This window comes from Pectinophora gossypiella, chromosome 9 (assembly GCF_024362695.1).
Source record: "Pectinophora gossypiella chromosome 9, ilPecGoss1.1, whole genome shotgun sequence".
NCBI lineage: Eukaryota > Metazoa > Arthropoda > Insecta > Lepidoptera > Gelechiidae > Pectinophora > Pectinophora gossypiella.
The window spans coordinates 16,584,934-16,609,373 of NC_065412.1; the positions used below are offsets into that span (position 1 = coordinate 16,584,934).

The window sequence follows — 24,440 nt, forward strand, 5'->3', positions numbered from 1 at the left end:
CTTTTATAACACGCCACGCGGATGAAGTCGCGGGCAAAAACTAGTTGACAATATACCTTTCTGTTTGGGCCGGTACTCTCTGTCGTACAGATGGTAGACCCTGGCATGGGCCAGTAACATGTAATGAGTACACAAGTACTCTCCCACCCCGTGGGACTGCAGCGCGGGGACAAAATAATTGTTTCCATAGCCCTGTGAACAAAATAACATAAGCGAATATATCACAATTATTATTTGCATTTCGTCCTCGAGATTAGTATTTTATTTATACTTGTAGTAATGCATAGATGCCATCACTCTGCACTGCAGAGCATAATTATGATAGAACTTCACTTGGTAAGTTCGTTTACATACATAACATTAGCCTATATACTTCCCACTGCTGGGCACAAGCCTCCCCTCAATCAACCGGAGGGGGTATGGAGCACACTCCATCACACTGCTCCAATGCGGGTTGGTGGAGGTGTTTTTACGGCTAACAGCCGGGACCAACGGCTTAACGTGCCCTCCGAAGCACGGAATCATCTTACTTTTTCGGACAACCAGGTGATTCAAGCCTGAAAAGTCCTTACCAAACAAAGTGATTTCGACAATGTCCCCATCGGGAATCGAACCCGGACCTCCAGATCGTGAGCCTAACGCTCTAACCACTAGACCACGGAGGCTGTCGTAAGTTCGTTTAATCATCAATTATTATTGGGGTAGTCAGAGGTACAGAATCAAAATCATTTAATTTTATTCATCGTAATTATCATAGGTCAATTTAACATTTTTGAATCTACGTCATTTCGCAATGTGTTATGGCTGAGGAGAAGAAACTGCAACAGCAATACATCTTTTAAATCAATGTAGGTATACATTACAAGTTATTTAATAACTACAGAAACATTGAATACCAGGCATTTTTGATAAATCAATTTTATCATTTAAGTAATCATTAATCTTTTAATAACCTTTTTTACATAAAGTAAGCTGCACGTGAGCTTTAAATTTATTTTCTGACAAATCATATATACATAAACAATATATACATAACCCCAAAAAAGGTTAATTTAATTTACTTAGCCTAGAATTTTGGATGACAATTATATACATCCATCGCAAGATGAACTAAGTATCTATACCTCACCGAACTTTCTGTTAGGTCAATGTGAGAGGTGAGCCCTATCACCGTCTATAATGTTAGAGCGAACTGTGCAAGAGAGTGAGTTTTTCAAATCTTTGTCTCGGAAAAATTCCATGGTGGCAAAAAACAAGAAATAACACAACAATAGCACTTGTCGTTTGTCCTATAGTGTACAAATAAAACAATACACGAATCTTTGCGGATGTATAAAAGAGAAACTGACGTATGGCGGATATTTTAGCACACAAACCAAATCCCATTACCTAATGGAATAGAGCTAATGTTGCCTATATTATCACCAATGCTGAAAGTAGGTCAGAATTCTTCCGCACCGTCCGCGCTGTAAGAATATTTATTTTAAATGTTATTAAAATTATTTTTACGGAACTGAAAGGGTCGATTCTCGTTTGTTAATTTGATAAATTCTGATGACGTCATCAAAAGGATTCGTCACTGGATGGCATTCGAATTTTTCCAATTAACAAAACAAATATTGACCTTCTTTGTTCTGTGATAGTGATTATAATTCAGTAATAAACCTGAAAATTCTGTCACCGCATACGATGCGGATTTTTTTTCTGCTGGCACCTTAAGAAGAGTGTTTTTGTTAGTCAACCCAAGAGTAAGGAAATTCTACGTGGATAAAATTACTGGCAAAATTTTGTGTAAAAATAATTCAATTTTCATATTCCTTACTTCAATACAATGAAACGGTGCCACTTGTAATTTTGGGGCCAATTCATCAAACCGTTATAATTCAGTTAGCGTTGCTTTATCGATGGATATTGACACAGCTTCAATATTTCAGTGGGTTTTCCTTATCTCCAGACTTTATTTACTACATGACGTAACATATTAAGCGAGAAATTCTATTTGCTACTGTTATGTTATATGTATCTATAATACGAGAGGGGTTTTCTGGGTTGAATACTTAAATATTTTTTTTGTATTGATTCAAGTTATGATGTTTACAAGGTAGGTAGTAGGTAGAATAGAATACATACATACATACAACATAAACAGCCTGTACACGTCCCACTGCTGGGCACAGGCCTCCTCTCAATCAACCGGAGAGGGTATGGAGCATACTCCACCACGCTGCTCCACTGCGGGTTGGTGGAGGTGTTTTTACGGCTAATAGCCGGGACCAACGGCTTAACATGCCCTCCGAAGCACGGAATCAACAATAGAATAAAATACAATAATGTTTATAGAGAATGGGAAGAAGTGGATGATGGTGAATTTAAGACTTTTAAGACTATGGTTAGTTGTGGCTCTGCCCATCCCATTAGGGATTACGGGCGTGAGCTGATGTGTGTACTCACGTTATAACAGTGTTGGTGCGGCTCGTTCAGAGTGGTCCATATGTTGACGACATCCCCGAAAAGGTCGAAAGCAACCCGGGCATAATCTTCGAAATAATCCACAATCTTCGGGTTGGCCCAGCCTCCGAGATCCATCAGCGGTGTAGGCATATCCCAATGAAATAACGTTACTAACACCGTTATGTTTAATCTTTTCAACTCCTTAAATATTCTACGGTAGTAATTCGCGCCGTCCTTGCTTATGTTATTATCGGTTCCGTTCGGCAACAATCTGTTGGCAAAGTTTTTCTTTTATACTTATGTTTCTAGTTGTGTTCTCACGAGAAAGTTGTGGCAGTTTTTGTATTGTGTATATTGATGGGTGTTGTACTTGACGGAGATTGGATTGGGAGGTTGTGAAGAATGAAGTACCTACTGTATGAAGTTGTTAGTCCTTTGTTGTACCTACTTTACGTTGACTACAAGTAATAATGAGGCGCGACACTTAGTTGTAAAATTCTAAGCTTTATGATAAAATATTCGCAGTATCAGTGTGCTTGCCGTTGGTGGCCTAATAAATAAAATAAAATATATAAATAAAAGTAAATAGATAGGGTATTAGTGACATCGTAACAAAAACTGAAGAGATTTTCCTGTCCGAAAATTCATTAAAATTTTAGTGCTTTTTTTATATAGTTCCATAATTTGCCAAGGAAAATCCTATTTGTTGATATCAAGTAGGATTGCTCATTGACATCAACATGGTCTGAACCATACCTCAAAGTTGTCGTTACGATGTCTCTGACACCTTGTATAGGTGTGATATACATATAGGTGCCCGAAGGCATTGACGACGCCTAAGATGGAGTTTGCTCGCCCAGAAGGTTTCTGTTGACTCTGGCCTTAAAAGCACCCGGGTTATATGCATTTGGAAATAAAGAAGATGGCAGAGAATTCCACTACTTAGCATTGCGCATAATGAAGGAGAATGCGAAGCGCTTTGTGCGAATAGTTGGGACATCAACAAATAGGGATAGAACCAGGCCGTACGTCTGAAAGTCCGAAGATAAAAGGGGGATGGTGGAATGAGCTCGTGTAGATCGGGGGCACACTGCCCGAAGTGCAGTCTGGTGCAGGCTGGTAATAAGACCTGTTACCAACATTACAGCTAGTCTTAGAAAGACGTCAGAAAGAAAAAGTGCGAAAATGGTGTGTAAGGCACTTAATTCACACCTGAATGTAGGTTCTGGGTAATTGACCAGCTAAGTGGGCAATAAATAACGACCATCTGGTTCCTTTGCATTCACCATTAGCCTAATTGTTGCTCGTTGATCCTTTTTGATTTTTTTCCTTTGTTTACTAAGGCAAAGATAATCTTTTAAGACTCTAGAAAGCTCAGCGAATGGAAAAGTGACTTTCTCATAAAGTGGAACTTCTTGTCTGATATTATTCGGATAGACTTTACGTTTTTTTTTCGTATTACGTTTCTTTGTCTTAGGGCCGTTGGTAGATATGACTTTGGTCAGTATGACAGCCATGCTATTGAAGTTCTTGGTGCTCCACAAACACTTAATTGGTTTACTTTATGTCTAAAGAATCATCTCGCTAGAAAACAAAAAAAAAAATAAAAAGAAAACAAAAAAAAAAAAAAAGAAAACAATTTAACTCGGACGAGACTTCAACTCACCGCTCTTGTCAAGCCGGGACGAGCGTGTTAACTATTACACCATCGGGTCCTCCTCCTGTCTCTGTGAAATTCTTTCGATCTATGTATCGTCATGAAGCTGACGTCGACGCCGACCCCGACGTTGACTTGGTCGTGTAATGGTTATCACGTTCGTCCCGGCTTGACAAGAGCTGCGGATTCAAGTCTCGCCCGAGTTAGATTGTTTTCTTTTTGTTTTCTAGCGAAATGACTGTCCGAGTCAGATTTTTTTGATTCAATTTTTTCTTTGTGAGTTTTCTGAGCACGGTGAGTGGAATATAAACAAAAAGCATTCATCTCGCTAGCGTTTATCTCTCTCTTTTACGGTGTCCATCAGCCTAACCTAAAGGCCAAAGGAGATCATCGGATTTCGGCCCAGAAGTCAAAGTGCCGGCCAAAAAATAATTTTGCTATATTCCGTTAGACCTTATCCGTCTGAGTATTTATTACTATGGCACCAAAGCTGTAGGGTCAATATCTTCGGTTTTATTCGAATTAAAAGAACTGTATTTTTCATACATTTTTGGTGAAAATGTAAAGTGCCGGCCAAGTAACAATAATGGTATATATCCTTAGAACTTATCCATCTGAGCATTTATTACTATTGAAACACTAGATTTTTAGCTACCTTATAGGAGAAGGTAGGTAAATAGGAAAATGGTGTTATGATAATACTATGTTTCAGAAAATTTATAAAGTGGTGTTTACCTGAAGGGCACAGCTAGATGTTATAGACCGGTGAGCATGAGACAAAGAAAACTCCCTTTGAATTTGTACACTGTATAATTTTAAATATACAAATTTAATTATCCATAGGTAGGTAGAAACCCTATGGAGGGAGACAGGTCGCGCTTTGGTCCGTCAGGTTAATTGTCACTCCGTAACAACCATGGGATATCACTATATTTAAAAACACTGTCCGTACACCTGTAGGCACCTCACTTACTCGAGGACCTCCGACTATCAGGCCTACCTGAGGCGTTCCGGAATACCGTACAGGTGATGAGTTGAGGCCGGCTCAGGCCAGGGCGTGCTGGACGATGGCGGCGCAGCGGGCCAACTGTTACGCAGCTGGCGGGCTGCACGTCCACCGGTCAACCTCGCAGTCCTTCACCGGGCCTTATCCGGAGTGTTGACAAAAGAAGAGGCGCGGCACATCCACATACGCGCCGCACAAAGGAAAGCTTCGAAGTGCAAACAACCAAGGCAAGCTCCGCCGAAATGAAGCTTGAAATAACTTGCAAACGCAGAAGAAAACAGTAGCAATCTTCATTCACAAAATTTGTTGAAATAGTCTGATCCAATCATAAACTTCTTCTTAGATTAAAACTTGCAAAACGTTCGAAAATTAAAACGTTAAAACTTTAAAGAAAACAAAAACTTTAAAAACTCAGAAATTTTAAAAAAACTTGCAAAAAACCCCATCTGCAACAAGGAATGACAATGATTAGCATGTGGTTCAGCTGACAGCGTGGCAAGGCAACTCACGAGTGTAAAACAAAGAAAATAACTTACAGGTTCATCCGGGATAGTTGGGCATCGCTCGGATGAAACCTAAACCCACCCACTGGACCTTAGGCGATGGGATTTCAGTGATGTTGCTGAAAACAAGGACCTCGAGGTTATCACAAAGTTGGTGCAAAAATATGCACGAAGAATTGCGAGGACTCACCATCTCGGTTAAGTTGTTTATTTAAATCGAGACATCGGCTCTTGATGTCGCCGATAAATCGTGGCTTTTAATTTGCCCACATTATTGTTACGGCAGTGGAGTCTCCGGCGCTCTCGCGACGTCCCCACTTTCCATAACCTGTCTCTCAGCTCAGCCAGCTGTCAGTCTGACACAAGAACCACGAACAAAGTTGCCAAACTAGATAAAATCTACCAAACCATAAATTCGCCGAATCAACGACAACAATCGATCGACTTGTTTGATCCCAATTAATCCTAAATAAAATATAATATAATTTCCATAAATGTTGCAGATAATTAATATACCAAATTTTGAAGAAAAATAATCAAAAATATTCGGGCCCATCGATAACCCTGCAGCGCCATCTGTGATTTCCTGCGGGTAAAATATAAAACAACGATATCTCGCCAGAAACCACAAGATGTCGCTACAAGGCTCGTTGGTCCGAAATGCTTCGTTACAATACCCCCCTACCCACGAGAGGTTTCGAACTGGGTGAGAAACACGGCTGCCCTCAGCCATAGAGCCTGGAGCGCACAACCAGTCTAAATTTTAACGATTTTAAAAAAAAATACTGCCACAAAAGACAAGACAACTAAACAATTTATAAAAAAAACGTAACGAAGCACAACTCAAACATATACACAGCACAACCCTAAGCACAACAATTACCCCGACCTGTTATTCTTCACCATTCATTGATCACCTTTCACTTATTTCATAAAGTAGCACCCAGTATCCATTTCACTGGGTGTTACCCACAATCATACCCCTGTTGAGCTGACAACTCTCTTAGTGTCACTCAATACCCCAATTCTAAAGACAAAGACAAAAAACAAAACAACAGTTGCTAGAGGCTTATTTAAGGAGTCACTACCCGCTCCGTCGAAAAGGGAAAAAAAAAAAACAAAGAGTAACCTAATAAGGTTCCCTAACTGAACTTAATTTACAACGGCTACTATAATGCCCATTAATAAATTTTTGTTGACACGAGCAACGTAAATAATAAAAAACTATACTAAATATTTGGCTATAACCGCCTAAACAAAAAACATAAAAACGCTATATTGAGCTTTCATAAAAACGCTGCGTTGCAGACGCTAGTGTGTATGGGCCTTATCTGTGCACCATAAACACACTAAAAAAAAAAACATTAAACATAAAAACATTTATTGTTAAATGTAGTTATTTTAAAATCAAAAGACTACATTAAAAAAACGTGTTTGTCATAAACAGGCTGTATAAATATACGTAGGTTGTTACTAGGTCCTAATGACACAAGTAAACCACCAAAGTTTTATTTTTCTAAATTAAATTGTTATGAAAGCTAATTATGAAAAGGAAAAATACTGTAGCTTTCTTTATAAACGTGAATTTAAATTGAGCCAAATACAATGATCCAAGCCGGTAAATTTTGTTTAAAAAAAATATAACTAGGGGAACACGGGGCAATTTGATTATTAAATTTTTAAATCTTTTATATGCCAAGAACCTAAGTTCTTGCCACTAAATGAAACTAATTCGTACACCAAGGGTGATAAGACCTTTTTAATCACACACTGCTCGTATTTTGGGGCAAGTTTCGAGGCTTTAAAATTAGCGGCGTCACTCTGTACGTACGTTTTCCGCCACACTACTTGACCTTCGCGCAAAGTATTAACGTTACGGCGTCGCAGGTTGTAGTACTTCGCGTTCGTCGTGTGAGCCTTCTCGATATTAATCCGAACCTTATTAAAAATATCCCGAAGGACCCCAAATTCACCCGCATACTCGTCCCTTGGCATAGAGACCTCATATTCCCTGTCATCATTATAAAAAGAACCGTTAATAATTGGTTCCCGGCCATGGACTAAAAAGAATGGACTAAACCCAGTGGTTTCGTTCACTGCACTATTCATTGCAAACTGCACCTTAAATAAATTAACATCCCATGCCCTATGATCGTCAGCTACATAAGACGAAACAGCTGTCATGACTGTTTTGTTGTACCTTTCCACCATGTTAATCTGTGGCGTATACCTAGGCCCGTAGTGAACTCGTGGAATATTGTACTTCTTGAGAAGGCCACTGAATTCTGATCCCGTGAATTGAACCCCATTGTCGGTAATTACGGTTTCAGGAATCCCGTGAGCTAGAAGCACATAATTCTCAAAGTTTTTAGCTACTGCAGCACTAGTCGCTCGACGAAGTGGAAATAACATGGTGTACTTTGAAAAACAGCATGTTACTACTAAAAGGTGCATATAACCCGAACGTGATCGTGGAAGAGGTCCTACCAAATCTACGGATACAGCTTGAAATGGCCTATAGCACTGCTTAGGCTGACCCATGATCCCAGGAGTGAGTTTGGTCCTGTGCTTATAAGCGGAACAAATACTACATTTGTTAACAAAATCAAGCACGTCGCGGTACATTCCTGGCCAGAAATACCTCAAACACAACCTACGGTGCGTTTTAAACACTCCGAGGTGAGCCGAGGTCGGTGGTTCGTGGTTTTCGGACATGACCTGCAGACGGTTTGCCTTTGGCACAACAATCTTCCAATCAAACTCCTGAGTCAGGGCATACTTACCCTTGCTGTATCGTAGAAGAGTACCATTTTCGACGCGATAATTGGGATAATTTTTGGGATAAGCCGTACATCCAGAGTAAACCTTATCATACCACTCATCACCGGTTCCTGCATTTGGAGCATCGATGGCATCCACATGCAGCAATCGTGAGAGGGCATCAGGGACGACATTATCCTTCCCTTTTCTGTGCTCAATCGTAAAATTAAATTGGGATAACCTACAACCCCAACGAGCTAAGCGTCCCGTAGGATTCTCTAAATTCATGAACCACCTAAGCGAAGCGTGATCTGTTACGACGGTGAATGGTCTACTACCCAAATATGGTTCAAATTTCTCAACCGCGTACACAACTGCTAACGCCTCCCTTTCGGTAGCACTATAATTACGTTCGTTTTTATTAAGGGATCTGCTGATATAAGCGATAGGGCGGTCATGGCCATCAATATTTTGCGCTAAGACACCTCCTACGCCAAAATTAGATGCATCGCAGTGAACTGAAAATGGTTTACTAAAATCAGGGCAGGCTAAAATTGGAGCTGAAACTAAAGTGTTTTTTAAAGTGACAAAAGCGTTTTCTGCGTCTTGGTTCCAAATAAATTTCGTTTTTGAGCTGGTAAGAGCGTGTAAGGGTGCCGCAATAGTGGAGAAATTTCTGATAAACCTACGGTACCAAGAACAAACACCTAAAAAGGTTTTTAGTTCCTTCGAACTTTTGGGTACCGGGAACTCCAGAACAGCACGAACCTTATCGGGATCCGTTCTAAGTCCAAACTCATCCACTACATATCCCAGATATTTCAAAGAGCTGCGGAAGAATTTGCTCTTCTCAAAGTTGATTGTTAAATTGGCGCTCTGTATTCTTTCGTGAAGCCGTTTTAAAAGAAGTATGTGCGTTTCTAGATCTTCAGCAACTACTATAATGTCGTCGATGTACACGAATATCATGCCTTTAGTTACGTCACTGCAGAAAGGGTGTCCAAACAACATGTCCATGAGCCGTTGTTGGCGAGCAGGAGCTCCGCATAGGCCGAATGGCATAACTTTAAATTTAAACAACCCCCTACCAGGCACTGTGAAACTAGTCTTCTCCTGTGAGCTAGGGTCGAGTGGAATTTGCCAAAAGCTCGATTTAAAATCCACAGAACTGATGTATTTGGCATTCTTGAGGCTATCTAATATCTGGGGTATGTAAGGAATGGCATAAGCATCGCCTTTCGTCACAGAGTTGAGCCTCCGGCAGTCCAGACAAAATCGCCATGTACCGTCAGCTTTAGGAACCATAAGGACTGGATTGTTCCAAGGACTTTCGCTCGGGGCGACAACGTCCAGCTCCAGCATCTTGTCCAACTCCTTATGTAGTTCCTTCTGCTTTTCCGGTGACATGGGATAAGGTCTACACTTGACCGGTGGCGCAACCCCAGTGTCGATGACGTGCTGTGTAAGATGCGTCCTACCTAAACCCTTGCGCTCAAAAGAAATGTCATGAAATTTCGTTATCATAAGCTCCGCTAACTCCTTGTGTTCATTGGGAAGACTGTCATAAGCTTGTATAGAGTTGACTGGCATTTCTAAAAACTTTTGTGGACCTCTCATGTAGGAAACACTTTCAAAAATTTTCGGCATTAAATTGTATGCCCGCCAAAAGTCTACGCCTAAAATAACATTTAATTTAATACTGGGTATTATAAAAAACTTCAAAATTTTGGTTACCCCATTAAATGTAATGGGCAACATTAAAAATCCTATTGAGGTACACTGGGAACCATCCGCAACAGTAACATTAGTTTCTTTCCCAGATTGCACTGTAAACCCTAAAGATTTAAAATATGCATGTGCTCCATTTCCTAAAATTGAAATTGCTGCACCTGAGTCCAGTAACCCGTAAATTGTCAAATCCAGGACATTAAGTTTCAAATATGGTCGAACGTCATCATCATTGGGCTCGAACAAAACGGAAGCTACGTTGTTAAGCTTAAAATAATTAGTTACTACCTGTAACCATTGTTTCCAATCCCCATCTTCGACCTTCGATGGAGGATCGGCGTTATTGTCCGAGCAACCTAGTTTTTTGGGTTATTACATTTTGGGCACGACCTTACCGTAAACCCTAAATGACCGCATTTAAAACATTTGACTGTCTTGTCCCTACACCTTGCGGTTGAGTGAGTAGACACCCTACATCTTTTACAAAAAACTGATTTGTTAGCCGCAGATTTTGTATTAGGATAACTACTAGGCTTTTCAATACTTGGCGGTTGTCGCTGCCTAAAAGTTTGAGCCTGAATTGGTGGCTGAACTGCCGAGACCTGTTCCGTTTCCCTAACATCGGCGGATTCGCTGACGGGCATTACTGGTTTCGTTTTGCCTTTATACACGAAATCATTATTCAAACTAGACTGCTTAGATGGTTCGACAAACAGCTGTGTCATTTGTCGCGCAGATTCTATTTTACGGCATTTTTCCTTAAGTTCAGCTATCGTAGCTACGTCGTGCAATGCTAACTGCTCTCTAAAAACGGGCCTAATATTGTGCGTTAAAATTTCCAATTTGTCATTATCCGAAAGTGGTCGTTTCAATTGTGAAAACATACAGTTCATGACTGCAAAATAGATGTGTGTTGGTTCATCCTGTCCTTGGGTGCGAGCTCTAATCTCCCCCAGCAAACGATAATCAAAATCAACGGGTGCGAATTCTTGGACTAAAAGCTCACTCAAATCCTGCCAAGACGAAACCTGCTCCTTAACACCTCTGTACCATAGAAGACCTTGGTCCGAAAAGAAACAAAAGGCGGACCTGAAAAGTACATTGTCACTAACTCCGAACGCTGAGGCGCGTTCACTTATGGATTGCAAGAACGTATGTGGACTCGTACGGCCGTCGAATTTAATGTTCCACTTCATTAAATTAATTGCTGAACCATCTGTCCCTTTTACCCGGTTTTCCTCTTCTGGGTCGATGACGTTTTTCGTTGTCAACAATTTTTCCAATGAGTGACTGCAAGCTTTAAGATTTTTAATCAGCTTCAATTGGATGTCCCTATCGACAGACTCCGTGCATACTACACGCTCAAGACGATGATGAAGATGATTATACAAAGCCCTAGCACGCATAAGGTGATGACGTTCCCTAGACTTCACTGCTAAATCAAGTTTTGCCTGCAGCTCCTTCAGCTTTTCGGTGATGATTGGGAATTCTGCCTGTGGTTTTCGTTCATCGTCCATTATTTCATCCGGAGAGAAACCAGTGATCAACTCCCTAAGCTGTCTCTTCAAATTGAGAACAGTATCTGCCGGTGCTTCTGCACGAATACTCACTTCATATATTAATTCATCACGGAGCAGCGAATGTAAATAGACAGTTTGGATATCCATGGTTGTGTTTCAGAGTTATAATTTCAAGATTGTAAAGTGGTTTGAAGTAAACTGAAGTAAATTTATGTTTCAAAATGTACCCGTCTGCCTCCAAAACTTATTTTCTAAAATATGTACAAATTTTTCATATAATATAAACCAAATAAGTGTAATTATCACACAACATCAATTCTCAGTCTATTCCTGCAAATAATTTTTCAAAACAATAAAAGAAACAACAGTGTTTTATATTAATTTTGTTTAAGGTTATGTTTACTATATATTAAATGTTTATTCTCAAGTAAATATATTGTTGTAATTATATAAAGATTGTAAAGCAAGTGTACTACTATATATTTCTCAATAAAGTTGTTATTGACAGACAGTTCTATAAAATTATTTCCAAAAACAAATAAGCAAAATGTTTGCCAAGCAGCGGCACAACTAACAATATGATGATGAAACTAAGTTACAAAGTTTTAATTGCAAACCAATGTCCTATTATAAATGAAAAAGAATTTACTAGAAAGTAATATATAATTGTTTTTAAATGTGAAATTGTTTGTTTTTTTATTATTAAATTATTTTTTACCAAAAAGCTCAATACTCAAAAAAAAAATTGCTAGTAAGCATCAAAAAAAATGTTCAAAATTGGTTTTAACCTGTAATTTATATAAACAAGGTTAAAAAAAAAGTATAAACAAATGTAGTACTAAAAATGACAATAAGCCCTAGACCATTTAGGTTATAAAATTGGGTTTAAACTTATTGTAAATAATAAAACACAAAACAAAATAAGTGATTAAGTTAGGTGTCAATAGAAGGCCTATAACTTTACTTATACTAAGACAAACACAACTTAACTTAAGATGCAACATAAACACAAACAATTCACACAAAATCCCATCACTTTTTAATTAAAAAATACACTGTTTTCACAAAATTTATTCTTAAAGTTTATGCCAACACCACTTATATTCTAAAATGGTTGTACAGAGCGACAATTTCACCAAGAAGGGCGCCACTGAAACACTAGATTTTTAGCTACCTTATAGGAGAAGGTAGGTAAATAGGAAAATGGTGTTATGATAATACTATGTTTCAGAAAATTTATAAAGTGGTGTTTACCTGAAGGGCACAGCTAGATGTTATAGACCGGTGAGCATGAGACAAAGAAAACTCCCTTTGAATTTGTACACTGTATAATTTTAAATATACAAATTTAATTATCCATAGGTAGGTAGAAACCCTATGGAGGGAGACAGGTCGCGCTTTGGTCCGTCAGGTTAATTGTCACTCCGTAACAACCATGGGATATCACTATATTTAAAAACACTGTCCGTACACCTGTAGGCACCTCACTTACTCGAGGACCTCCGACTATCAGGCCTACCTGAGGCGTTCCGGAATACCGTACAGGTGATGAGTTGAGGCCGGCTCAGGCCAGGGCGTGCTGGACGATGGCGGCGCAGCGGGCCAACTGTTACGCAGCTGGCGGGCTGCACGTCCACCGGTCAACCTCGCAGTCCTTCACCGGGCCTTATCCGGAGTGTTGACAAAAGAAGAGGCGCGGCACATCCACATACGCGCCGCACAAAGGAAAGCTTCGAAGTGCAAACAACCAAGGCAAGCTCCGCCGAAATGAAGCTTGAAATAACTTGCAAACGCAGAAGAAAACAGTAGCAATCTTCATTCACAAAATTTGTTGAAATAGTCTGATCCAATCATAAACTTCTTCTTAGATTAAAACTTGCAAAACGTTCGAAAATTAAAACGTTAAAACTTTAAAGAAAACAAAAACTTTAAAAACTCAGAAATTTTAAAAAAACTTGCAAAAAACCCCATCTGCAACAAGGAATGACAATGATTAGCATGTGGTTCAGCTGACAGCGTGGCAAGGCAACTCACGAGTGTAAAACAAAGAAAATAACTTACAGGTTCATCCGGGATAGTTGGGCATCGCTCGGATGAAACCTAAACCCACCCACTGGACCTTAGGCGATGGGATTTCAGTGATGTTGCTGAAAACAAGGACCTCGAGGTTATCACAAAGTTGGTGCAAAAATATGCACGAAGAATTGCGAGGACTCACCATCTCGGTTAAGTTGTTTATTTAAATCGAGACATCGGCTCTTGATGTCGCCGATAAATCGTGGCTTTTAATTTGCCCACATTATTGTTACGGCAGTGGAGTCTCCGGCGCTCTCGCGACGTCCCCACTTTCCATAACCTGTCTCTCAGCTCAGCCAGCTGTCAGTCTGACACAAGAACCACGAACAAAGTTGCCAAACTAGATAAAATCTACCAAACCATAAATTCGCCGAATCAACGACAACAATCGATCGACTTGTTTGATCCCAATTAATCCTAAATAAAATATAATATAATTTCCATAAATGTTGCAGATAATTAATATACCAAATTTTGAAGAGAAATAATCAAAAATATTCGGGCCCATCGATAACCCTGCAGCGCCATCTGTGATTTCCTGCGGGTAAAATATAAAACAACGATATCTCGCCAGAAACCACAAGATGTCGCTACAAGGCTCGTTGGTCCGAAATGCTTCGTTACACTATGGCACCGAAGCTGTAGGGTCAATATCTTCGGTTTTATTCGAATTAAAAAATAAACTTGTATTATTCATACATTTTGGTGAAAATGTGAAGTGCCGGCCAAGAAACAATATTGGTATATCCCGTTAAAACTTATCCGTTTGACCATTTATTATTATGGCACCAAACGTCTATGACCATTATTTTGGCTTTTATTGGACTTTACGTTTTAGTTTCTAAGTGAAAAGTGCCGGTCAGCAAAAACACATGTCAAAACTATCGAGAAGATACCTGTAAACATTATTCACTATGACAATAAACGTGTATGACCATTAGTTTGGCTGTTGTTGGATTTTTAAAATCTCGATTCTTGATTTATTTTGTTATAAAATAAAATATGACAGGCGCGTTATTTAAAGGATCGTCAGAATGTTTATTACTATGACATTAAACGTCTATGACCACTATTTTGAACTCAATTAGATTTCTCAAAAATCTGGAGTTTTCATAGATACCTACACTTTGGCGAAAAAAGTTTTATCTGGCGATAATGCAGGTAAAGGCGTAATATCGTGGTCGTCTTTGGACACATTTTTATTAATCAAAAATAGGTTTTCGTTTGGCCGCTTTAGAAGCTTATTTTTTTTTTAAGAAAAGTTGAGGTACGATGCTATGTCGGCCGAGTAGCACCAGGACATTGTGATCGGCATACATGCAAAGTACAACTGCCCGACTCCTGTCTTCCCTAACAGCTACTTCAGACGTCATGCCAAAATACGAGTTTCGTCACTAGATGGCAAGCTTATCTTTGGAGGGTGGTAACCATCTACGGTCAAGATGAATCAATACCATAATTCGACCTAAACTTAGGCCGTAACGTTGAGTCGAATGCAAAAACTACAGCCAACGTCATATCTAAAATCAGATAGTATTAATATAGAAGTTCACCTAACAACACACAAAACAAAAACACAAAGTATTTATCTGACTAATAACTAGTCATGGGGAAAGCTCTGCTTATTGTCATTGTTAAAATGTATATAAAAAAAGTTTTTTTTTAAAAAGTCTAATAAAAGCCAAAGTCGATATTTGGTAATATAGTAAAAAAATACGTTTCAAGTCGTTTACCAAAAGATTTGACTTATTTTGTTTCGCTGGCTGATATTTTCCCATTTGAACCAAAATGGAAAGAGAGACGAATAAAAGTCAAAATAATGGTCAAAAATGTTTTGCGCCAGATTATTAAATGTTCTAAAGGTCCTTTGTAATCCGCCGTACCGCAAGTTTTGCCTAAAGCACTTTTTTTTAAACAAAACAAAAAAGAAATCAAGATTTTTAAAATACAATAAAAGGCAAACTAATGGTCATACACGTTTGGCGCTATAGAAAAAAATGTTAACAGGCATCTACTCGATACTCTCAACATGGTATTTTTGGTGGTCGGCACTTTTCACATTTGAACTAAAACGTAAATTCCAATAAAAGTCAAAATAATGGTCATAGATATTTGGTGTCATATTAAAAAATATTAAGAAGCAACTATTAGACAGATTTGACGTATTTAATTCGATGGCCGGCATTTTAACATATTAACCAAAACGGAAAGTCCAATAAACGTCAAAATAATGGTCATAGAAGTTTGGCGCCATACTAATAAATGTTCTAACGGTCCTTTGTAATACGCCTGTATCCCTTTTATTCCCAACGGACATAATATTTTTTTTTACAAAATGTATGAAAAATCGAGATTTTTAAAATCCAATTAAAGCCAAACTAATGGTCATACACGTTTGGTGTCATAGTAAAAAATGTTCACAGCAATGTACTCGAAAGGTTCGACACATTTTTTTTCTCTGGCCGGCACTTTCGAATTTGGGCCGGCCAAAGTATGGAGAGCCGATGATCTCCTTTTGTGCCTAATCCCAGTTTGCCTTCTCTTAGGCCGTTATTAGCTGAGTATCTACACCCAAGTGTGGGATCGTCTCCTCTCGTATGTGTTGTGAGATACATGACTGACCACATCGACCCTGGCGTCATGTGTGTGGTTAACGTCCTCCGTGGTCCAGTGGTTGAGCGTTGGGCTCACAATCCGGAGGCCCTGGGTACGAATCCCGGTGGGGACATCACTTTGTGTTTGTGTTTTGGCTGACCACCTGATTGTCCGAAAGTAAGATGATCCGTGCTTCTAAAGGCACGTTAAGGCGTTGGTCCCGGTTACTACTTACTGATGTAAGTATGTAGTCGTTACATGAGTGATATCAGGGGCCTTTTGACGCTTTATAATAACCCTGACACCAGGGTTGATAAGGCAGGTATTCTGCCTCACAATCCACATGGTAAGAAGATGTGTGTGGTTGTAACTGATCTTGGAACTGACCGTGGCCATGATATGGACATGCGGTAGTATGAGACGCCTAGGTCCTGGATCATCCGGATGTCCTCCCGCCACTTGTGGTACGAGTCAGCAGCCACGTCACCATTGGACCGGTCCAGTGTGTACTCCGGGTGCTTGTGGATGTACGTGTCCCACATGCTTTCTCCTTTACCTGGAGGGAAGAATATGATGAGAAACAATGAAGGGAGGAAGTAAATCACGAGTTCGAATCCTGGCTTGGGCTCTAAACCACTGAGTTTGTATTCATGTATGGATCATAATATATGATATCACATGGTTTCCAGCATTTATGCCCGGTTAATGACACAAGCAATCAAATAAAATCACATTTATGCAGAGAAAAAGAGAAAAAGATCGCAGCCACAAGTAATCACAACACAAGACACCAACTTGCAACCACTTCTGGAGATCAGGGGGGTTAAAATGGCCACATCGAAGCAATTCATCTAAGAAAGCAATATTGCTATTTGATATTTGTTTGCATTGCGCACTTACTTTTATATGCGCATATGTCAAATTAAAATATTGCTTTCTTAGATGAATTGCTTCAATGTGGCCATTTTTGAATTTTGAATTTTTGAATTTTGCCATACGATTCTAGTTTAAACTGTGTTCGAAGGGGGTGAGGTAAACCTAGCTCAGACGCTGGTGGGGAGCAAAGAGTTACCGTTCTATACGTAGTCTAATCTAATCTTATCTAATCTAGCCTATAAGATCCCACTGCTGGGCCTTCCTCCCCTCCTCTTTCCATTTTTCGCGGTCCTGTGCTTACTCCGGCCAGTCCCTCCGGCAAGCGTCCAAGTCGTCACGCCATCTCTTTCGAGGTCTACCACGACGCCTGTATCCGTCATGAGGCACCCAATGCGTGACGATCCGTGCCCACCGCTCAGGGTGCATGCGACAAACATGTCCGGCCCAATTCCATTGGAGTCTAGCGGCTTTTCGTCCCACATCAGCCATTCCCGTTTTTGAGCGCAGTGTTGTGTACGTAGTATTATTCCTTATACTATGACTATAGTGTGTAAGAACCGCAATCTTATCATTATACCAGCATAACATTTTTACCAGTAATCCTCTTTTCGCCATCTGTTATTGCTTTTCAAGCTAATAATATCATATTATATCCTCAAAGATTTTCCTTTATACACGCACCCTTTTGGTAGAGTAGGTAATATCGTTGAAAAGGTGTTTCATTCATACAAAGCATCCGAATATTATGAAACACGCATAAATTTCGCTAATTAATTCCATACAACACCGCATAAGACTCACAAAGCTTTCATGAAGTGAAATATATTTGTAGAGAATAATTAGCAAAAGACGTGATTCAGTAGGATAAAGCGTTGAATAAATATTCTCAATATATATACCGCCTTATCAATAGAAATAAACAAGAAATAAACGTATGTAGCAAGCGAAATTTAATCAAATAATTCTATTGAACTTTACTTGCCTGATAAACACTTACCTAAATTATAAATATGTCTTGTATTTAATGTGATCCTCTAGTTATTCAATAAGATGTAATGTAAGTCATCCTTAATGTGATGTACAATAAATGTTACCTTATACATTATATGTCGTGGCCAGATCTTAGAATTAATCATTTCATGATGTGTTCGACCATTTCATGAAATAGCCAACTTAAGTTGACCATATCATTGAAATGTCAACGTTTAATGATATTTCAATCAACGTTTGGCCATATCGTTAATGTAGGCAGTGTCCATGCTATATGGTGTAATAAAAATGCGAATAGTCGATTAATTTCTTAGGTTAAAAATTATTTACCTAATGGGTATGGAAAATTGTACAATTACATCGATTCATCGATTATAATATCAATCAAGTTTTAAATATAATCTACACCAGCGCCACTACCGGTGGATAATGTTACTTAATGTTGTTGTTGTGTGTGTTATGTGTTATTTTACGATAGGATTGCCAACGTTTGGCCATATTATGAAGTAATCATGCATTTAGTTGCTTATATCGTTAAACGTTTAGTGTTCATTGATCTGGCCAAACTACATCATGATGTGGCCAACGAATGATATTAAATAATTAATTCTATTTCATGAAATATGACCATTTCATGAAATGATTGAGCACATCATGAAATGATCAATTCTAAGATCTGGCCGCGACATACGAGTATACATAACAAAACAGAAATCCAAAACATGTCTTATAATCATAGCATACACATGCCGTTGAAATTTATCCTTTAATTGCAAATTATGTCGAAGGATATACACGTAACTATATATGTATAACGAGAGATATATAGATTATAAGTACTTCGAGAAGGAGATTTAACATTTAATATGAAAGCGCAATTTACATTTCTCGAGGAATTAAGGCATGCGCCGGTGATTAAATTATAATCCGCTAATCCGAGTTATCTCGTGATCACAGCATAGCTTGGATCTCTGTAGATTTTCCTCCATTACTTTGTTTTTATTTTGCAACGGATAGGTTGATAATCTACATTTTATATATGGCACGGATGTATCCTACTTCTAACTGAAATAAACCTGTTTGATATATTTATTTATGTATTTACTTTTCAGAAAACCAACAGCTTCTTTGAACAATATAGTACATATAAAAATATATAGGATACAGAAGAGCCAATTATAGGTTTCCACAAATATAAGTCCCAAGATTGTGGGATAGGGCATGAAGGAAACGATTATTATTTCTTTACCTTTTTTTATTTTTGAAGGTTTTATGATTTTCTACATTTTCCTGTTTAAAAACAACCGTCCGCCATTTCCCTGTCATTCCGCAATCCTCTCCTCTCTTACTCTTACTTAAGATTCAATATTAACTGGATCATCATCACCAGCCCATTAACGTCCCCACTGCTGGGGCACGGGCCTTCCCTATGGATATATAAGGAGATCGGCCCTTAAACCACCACGCGGGCCCAGTGCGGATTGGTGGTTATTAACGACTGCTAATGCAGCCGGGGCCAACAGCTTAACGTACCTTCCGAAGCACGGAGGAGCTTGAGATGAAAACTTTTTTTTGTGGTCACCCATCCTATGACCGGCCTTTGCGAAAGTTGCTTAACTTCAACAATCGCAGACCGAGCGCGTTTACCGCTGCGCCTCACGCCACCGAGCTCCTCAATAGAGGATACAAGTATGTAAACATGCGAGGAACACAACCGCAAGTGGACATTATAACTTACTTGTAACTTATCGTCCATAGAGACTAACTAATGTTAACATACTAAGGCTGAGTAGGGGTCACCTCAGATTTAACCAAAGTCTGTTAATTCGATAGTATTGGCTGTAATTCCATTAAAGTTGACATTCGCTTGAAAGAGCTTCTATGTAAACTAATGTTTTCAAAGTGGCTTTTCAAATTGAATCAAGTGTTTAGCTCGCCTCTTATAAGAAATATGTCTTTACAGCTTCAATACAAATAGGTGTATTGAGGCATGAATATGCATAATACAATCATCATCTCCCTAGTAGTATCCCGTTTTTCACAGGGTCCGTTTACCTAACCTGAAGATTTGACAGGTCCAGTTTTTTACATAAGACAAAACCAGTCCAATACAGGTTAGGTCACATACCTCCGAAGCGCATTTCTCGAGTATATGGGTTTCCTCACGATGTTTTCCTTCACCGCTGAACACGTGATAATCATTAATGATCCAAACATGAATTCGAAAGATAATTTCGAAAATTATAGGATTAGACCCGTGCTGGATTCGAACCTGCGACCTTACAGTGAGAGTCAACCGTTCTTCCAATTGGGCTTCCACGGCTGCATAACATAGATAATAATTATAAACATCTTATATTGTCCCATTACTGGGCAAAAGCTCTCTCTTTAATCATCCTAAGGGGATATGAAGCATAGTCCACCACGCGGCTGCACTTCGGGTTGGTGGGGGTAATTTTTTCGGCACGGAGATGTTTTAATAGCCGGGACCAATGGCTTAACGTGCCCTCCGACACACGGAATCATTTTATTTTTTCTGACAGTCAAGTACCTAATTCTAGCCGCAAATTCCTTATTAAACAAAGGACAGTCTTATAAAGTGATTACGACTTTGTCACCACCATCGAGAATTAAACCCGTATTTCCGTGTGCATATCGCTCTATGTACTAGACCACACAAGTTGTTTTGTTGCCGATACTGCTCACCACGTCCATTTCATGGCTTCGTATCAAAAATGGCCGCAAACTACTCTCCTAATTCCAGACGCACACGCACACAGTTATACACGTTATTAATGTCTCTCTTATCTACCAATCTATCTGTCTACTCAGCCTGTATCAACCCACTGCTGGGTATAGGCGTCCCCTCTTTCACGCCATCCTTTCCGGTTCTGTGCTAGTCTCATCCATTGCTTTCCGGCATACCTCACAATGTCTCTCTTAGAAATAGTTATTATTTAGTTATATTTGTTTGTTGTTGAGATATATATATATATATATATATATATATAGTTAGTTTGTATATTAGTTTTTTTATGTACCCAATTAATCATAGGAACAAATGTGCTTAGACGTAGGAACCCAGTATTTGTTTAATTGTCTTCTATAATAAATCGGCTGCAGCTGAAAATCAGCGCCATAATCTAGCTATAGCTAGGCTATGGCATTTATTTACCCGATTACTCTAGCCATAGAGGCAGCCAATCAGCTCGCGACACCAAACACTTCAGGACCCAGATACCGACCCCGCCGGCGTGGTCGACGATTTCCCTCAATCAGCGCTTATCGCTATCGACCCACTAAGGTCTATTAATTCTTTCAAATATTTTTCCTCTCAGACGACGCCCTGAGCCGAGGTTCGCGCCCTACTGGGCACCCTCAGACCTGTTGTGTTAAACGTTGCACCGGGTGAGAGCCTTCAGCTGTCTTCATTTTTCCGACCAAGTAGTAAATGCCATCTGCGGCAAATCTACAATAAGTCACGTCAAAAATAAGCTATGGCATTTGTAGAGCTGCAGCCGATTTGGCATTATTTATAATTCAATTGTTGATTACTACGAGTACAACTGTATATCTTTCTTTCTTTTTAACTACTTTTAGCTCTGCCCCTACCCTCTAGATTATCACGGAATTCCACTTGTTGAGCAATTACGACCTCTTACTTACGTATATAAACAAAACTATGTCTCTTTGAATATGTAATTAATATCAATCAAAGCATGATTCAAAATTAATTAAGATTACTCAGCTTAATATTGAATTTTCATTATGCAAGCGTTTGATGTAGTTTGGATTAAAGCAAAGGTTAAAGGTGAAAGTGCGTTGTTTACGGGTTGATGATCCCGGAAATAGGTAATGTGAAAGTTTTTATGGGAACGCACCCTTAGCAACGTTGCTGCTGTTGGCAACACCAACACAGAAATATTTAAAAAATATAAACTTAGATTTTGTTGACGTCATTACCTGTTAACATTCGTGTCTGTACTATACGCTCTGTATTGCTCCGCGTCTTACCGCAAATAAAAGTGTACTTTCAAGTACCAAGGTGTTTACTTTGTAGTGAAGACAGGTCCAAACCTACAAGCAACCCTACAGTCCACTTTTGCCTCAGCTGGCATGGTCCTACGAGCCGGATTTATAATGGTTGACACGTCTTTTATCATTATAGCCCGCGTCTACTGAAGACGGTTTCAGCAGTGCCTGCGAGGCATTTTCGCCTTTCATTAGTACAAAATCTGTTGATTTTCTTTATTTGACATTTCAATCATCTATCGATCTGATCAAAATATTTGACTGTACACACATAAGATCACGTCTATGCCCCATTGGGGTAAGCAGAGACCACTGAATTACAAACCTGGTTCAAGAAAAAATAATATTTTTTTTGTATCTTTTATACGATGTTTTTATCTAATGTAATTGTAGGGAGCGCTGGTAATTATAATAAAACCCCACACAAACAATTGAATGAACTATATTACTTAGGATATTAATTAAATTACAAGATCCAAACATTGAGACGCGTTGGCTTGCTCGCGCTAGAGATGTGACTGACCATAAATGGTAGACTATTAGGTATGTCCCATACAGTAATGTCGTTAGTCATTACATGATCCCTATAAGTCCCAGATTGCCTGTAGCAATAGTTAAACAATCTGGTTTGGATCTAAAAAATTGACTTATGCATGTGGGTCAAACCACAAATTCAGTGCGATCCCTAGTAAAAGGAGCTACTACACCCCCCCCCCCCCCTCCTCATTTCACCCCTTAAGATCTGAAAGGTGGTCATGGACAAATCCCGCATGAAGTCACCAGTTACCTTCTAGTTACAGACTTTCATAACAAGAACAACTATAGGCCCCTAATGGTTGCAGCGTTGGGACCTTAGGTCCGGGTTTGATCCTTGATTGCCCAAAACCAATTTGTAAGACTGTCTGGTAATAATATCGCAGACCGAATCATGTGATTGTCCAAACAAGCTAGATGATTCAAATTCCGTCTTTCGGAAGGCACGTTAAAAACATCCACCAAACTGTAGTGACGCAACAAAGTGGAGTATGCTCCATACCCTATGCGGTTGATTGATATTTTTGTTTTTCTCAGCAGGTCGTAAATAGGCTGTTTCTGTAATTTGTGAAACTTTAATAACATTCCCACCGGAAAAACAGAGAGTATGGAATTCCATTTACTTCGATTCTGACATACTTCTCTTGCTTCCTCCACATTCATCAAAAGTTTCATACACGCACGCCGGTACAGAGTAGATCGTACTGAACCTTTTGTAAGGACATATTCAATTTGGTCAAAGTGCGTCCTTCTAGGTCTTCCTCTGCCAGCCCGACTACCAACCTTCGCTTAATATTTCATCATCATCATCAGCTCATTAACGTCCCCACTGCAGGGGCACGGGCCTTCCCTGTGGATGGATACGAGTAGGGAGAACGGGCCTTAAACCATCACGCGGGCCCAGTGCGGATTGATGGTTATTAACGACTGTGCAGACGGGACCAACGGTTTAACGTGCCTTCCGAAGCACGGAGGAGCTCGAGCTGAAAACTTCTTTTTTGTGGTCACCCATCCTATGACCGGCCTTTGCGAAAGTTGTTTAACTTCAACAATCGCAGACCGAGCGCGTTTACCGCTGCGCCACCGAGCTCCACACGCTTAATATTTAAAAGGTTATAATTAGATTAGGTTATTTTTTTTTACTCACCCCCCTCATTCCACCCCCCTTCGATCTGGAAGGCAGCCGTTGACACTCCCAGCATGAAGTCATCAGGGAATGTGTAGTTGGTCAGCTCCGGCACATCCGAAAGACTACACTGTGCTACACATAACACGCTGGAATAAGAGGCATTATGTTATGATAGGTTGTTGTACTCAGTTACTGTGGTACTGTGGTACACAGGCTTTTTTCTCAAAAGGGCGAACGGCGATGCGGCTCACCGTGAGTGTGTTTTATTTAAAAAAAAAAAATGTTTGAACTGGTAACGTCATTATGCACAGTAAATGTACCTTAACATATCCGACTAAAACGAGATAATTCGTTAGTGCGTGCTAACTGTGTTACTTCACCTAGTTATTTGCAAGGTCAAGATCTCATGTAAACAAAGCATGTTTGAGTAGGTATGAAAAACGGACGAAAAAATACTAGGTAGCGTAGCGTAGCGTAGGTATTTGCTATAATACACTGATTGTTACAGATATAGAATAGAATAGAAATAATTTATTATACGCCACACACAAAAACAAGAGAATAATATCTGATCAAATTTCCA

At 39.4% G+C, this 24,440-nt stretch overlaps 1 protein-coding gene across 1 annotated transcript in view; it reads right to left on the bottom strand.

The window, feature by feature from the left end:
- LOC126369641 (myrosinase 1-like) overlaps positions 1-24,440 on the bottom strand; it is a 42,875-nt gene that overhangs the window by 14,322 nt on the left and 4,113 nt on the right. The window contains exons 2-5 of the mRNA XM_050014176.1: positions 23,876-24,003; positions 16,684-16,852; positions 2,452-2,722; positions 57-192 (exon numbers count right to left, since the gene is read on the bottom strand). Coding sequence (XP_049870133.1) covers positions 57-192; positions 2,452-2,722; positions 16,684-16,852; positions 23,876-24,003 — 704 coding nt within the window. The remainder of the gene's footprint in view (positions 1-56; positions 193-2,451; positions 2,723-16,683; positions 16,853-23,875; positions 24,004-24,440) is intronic.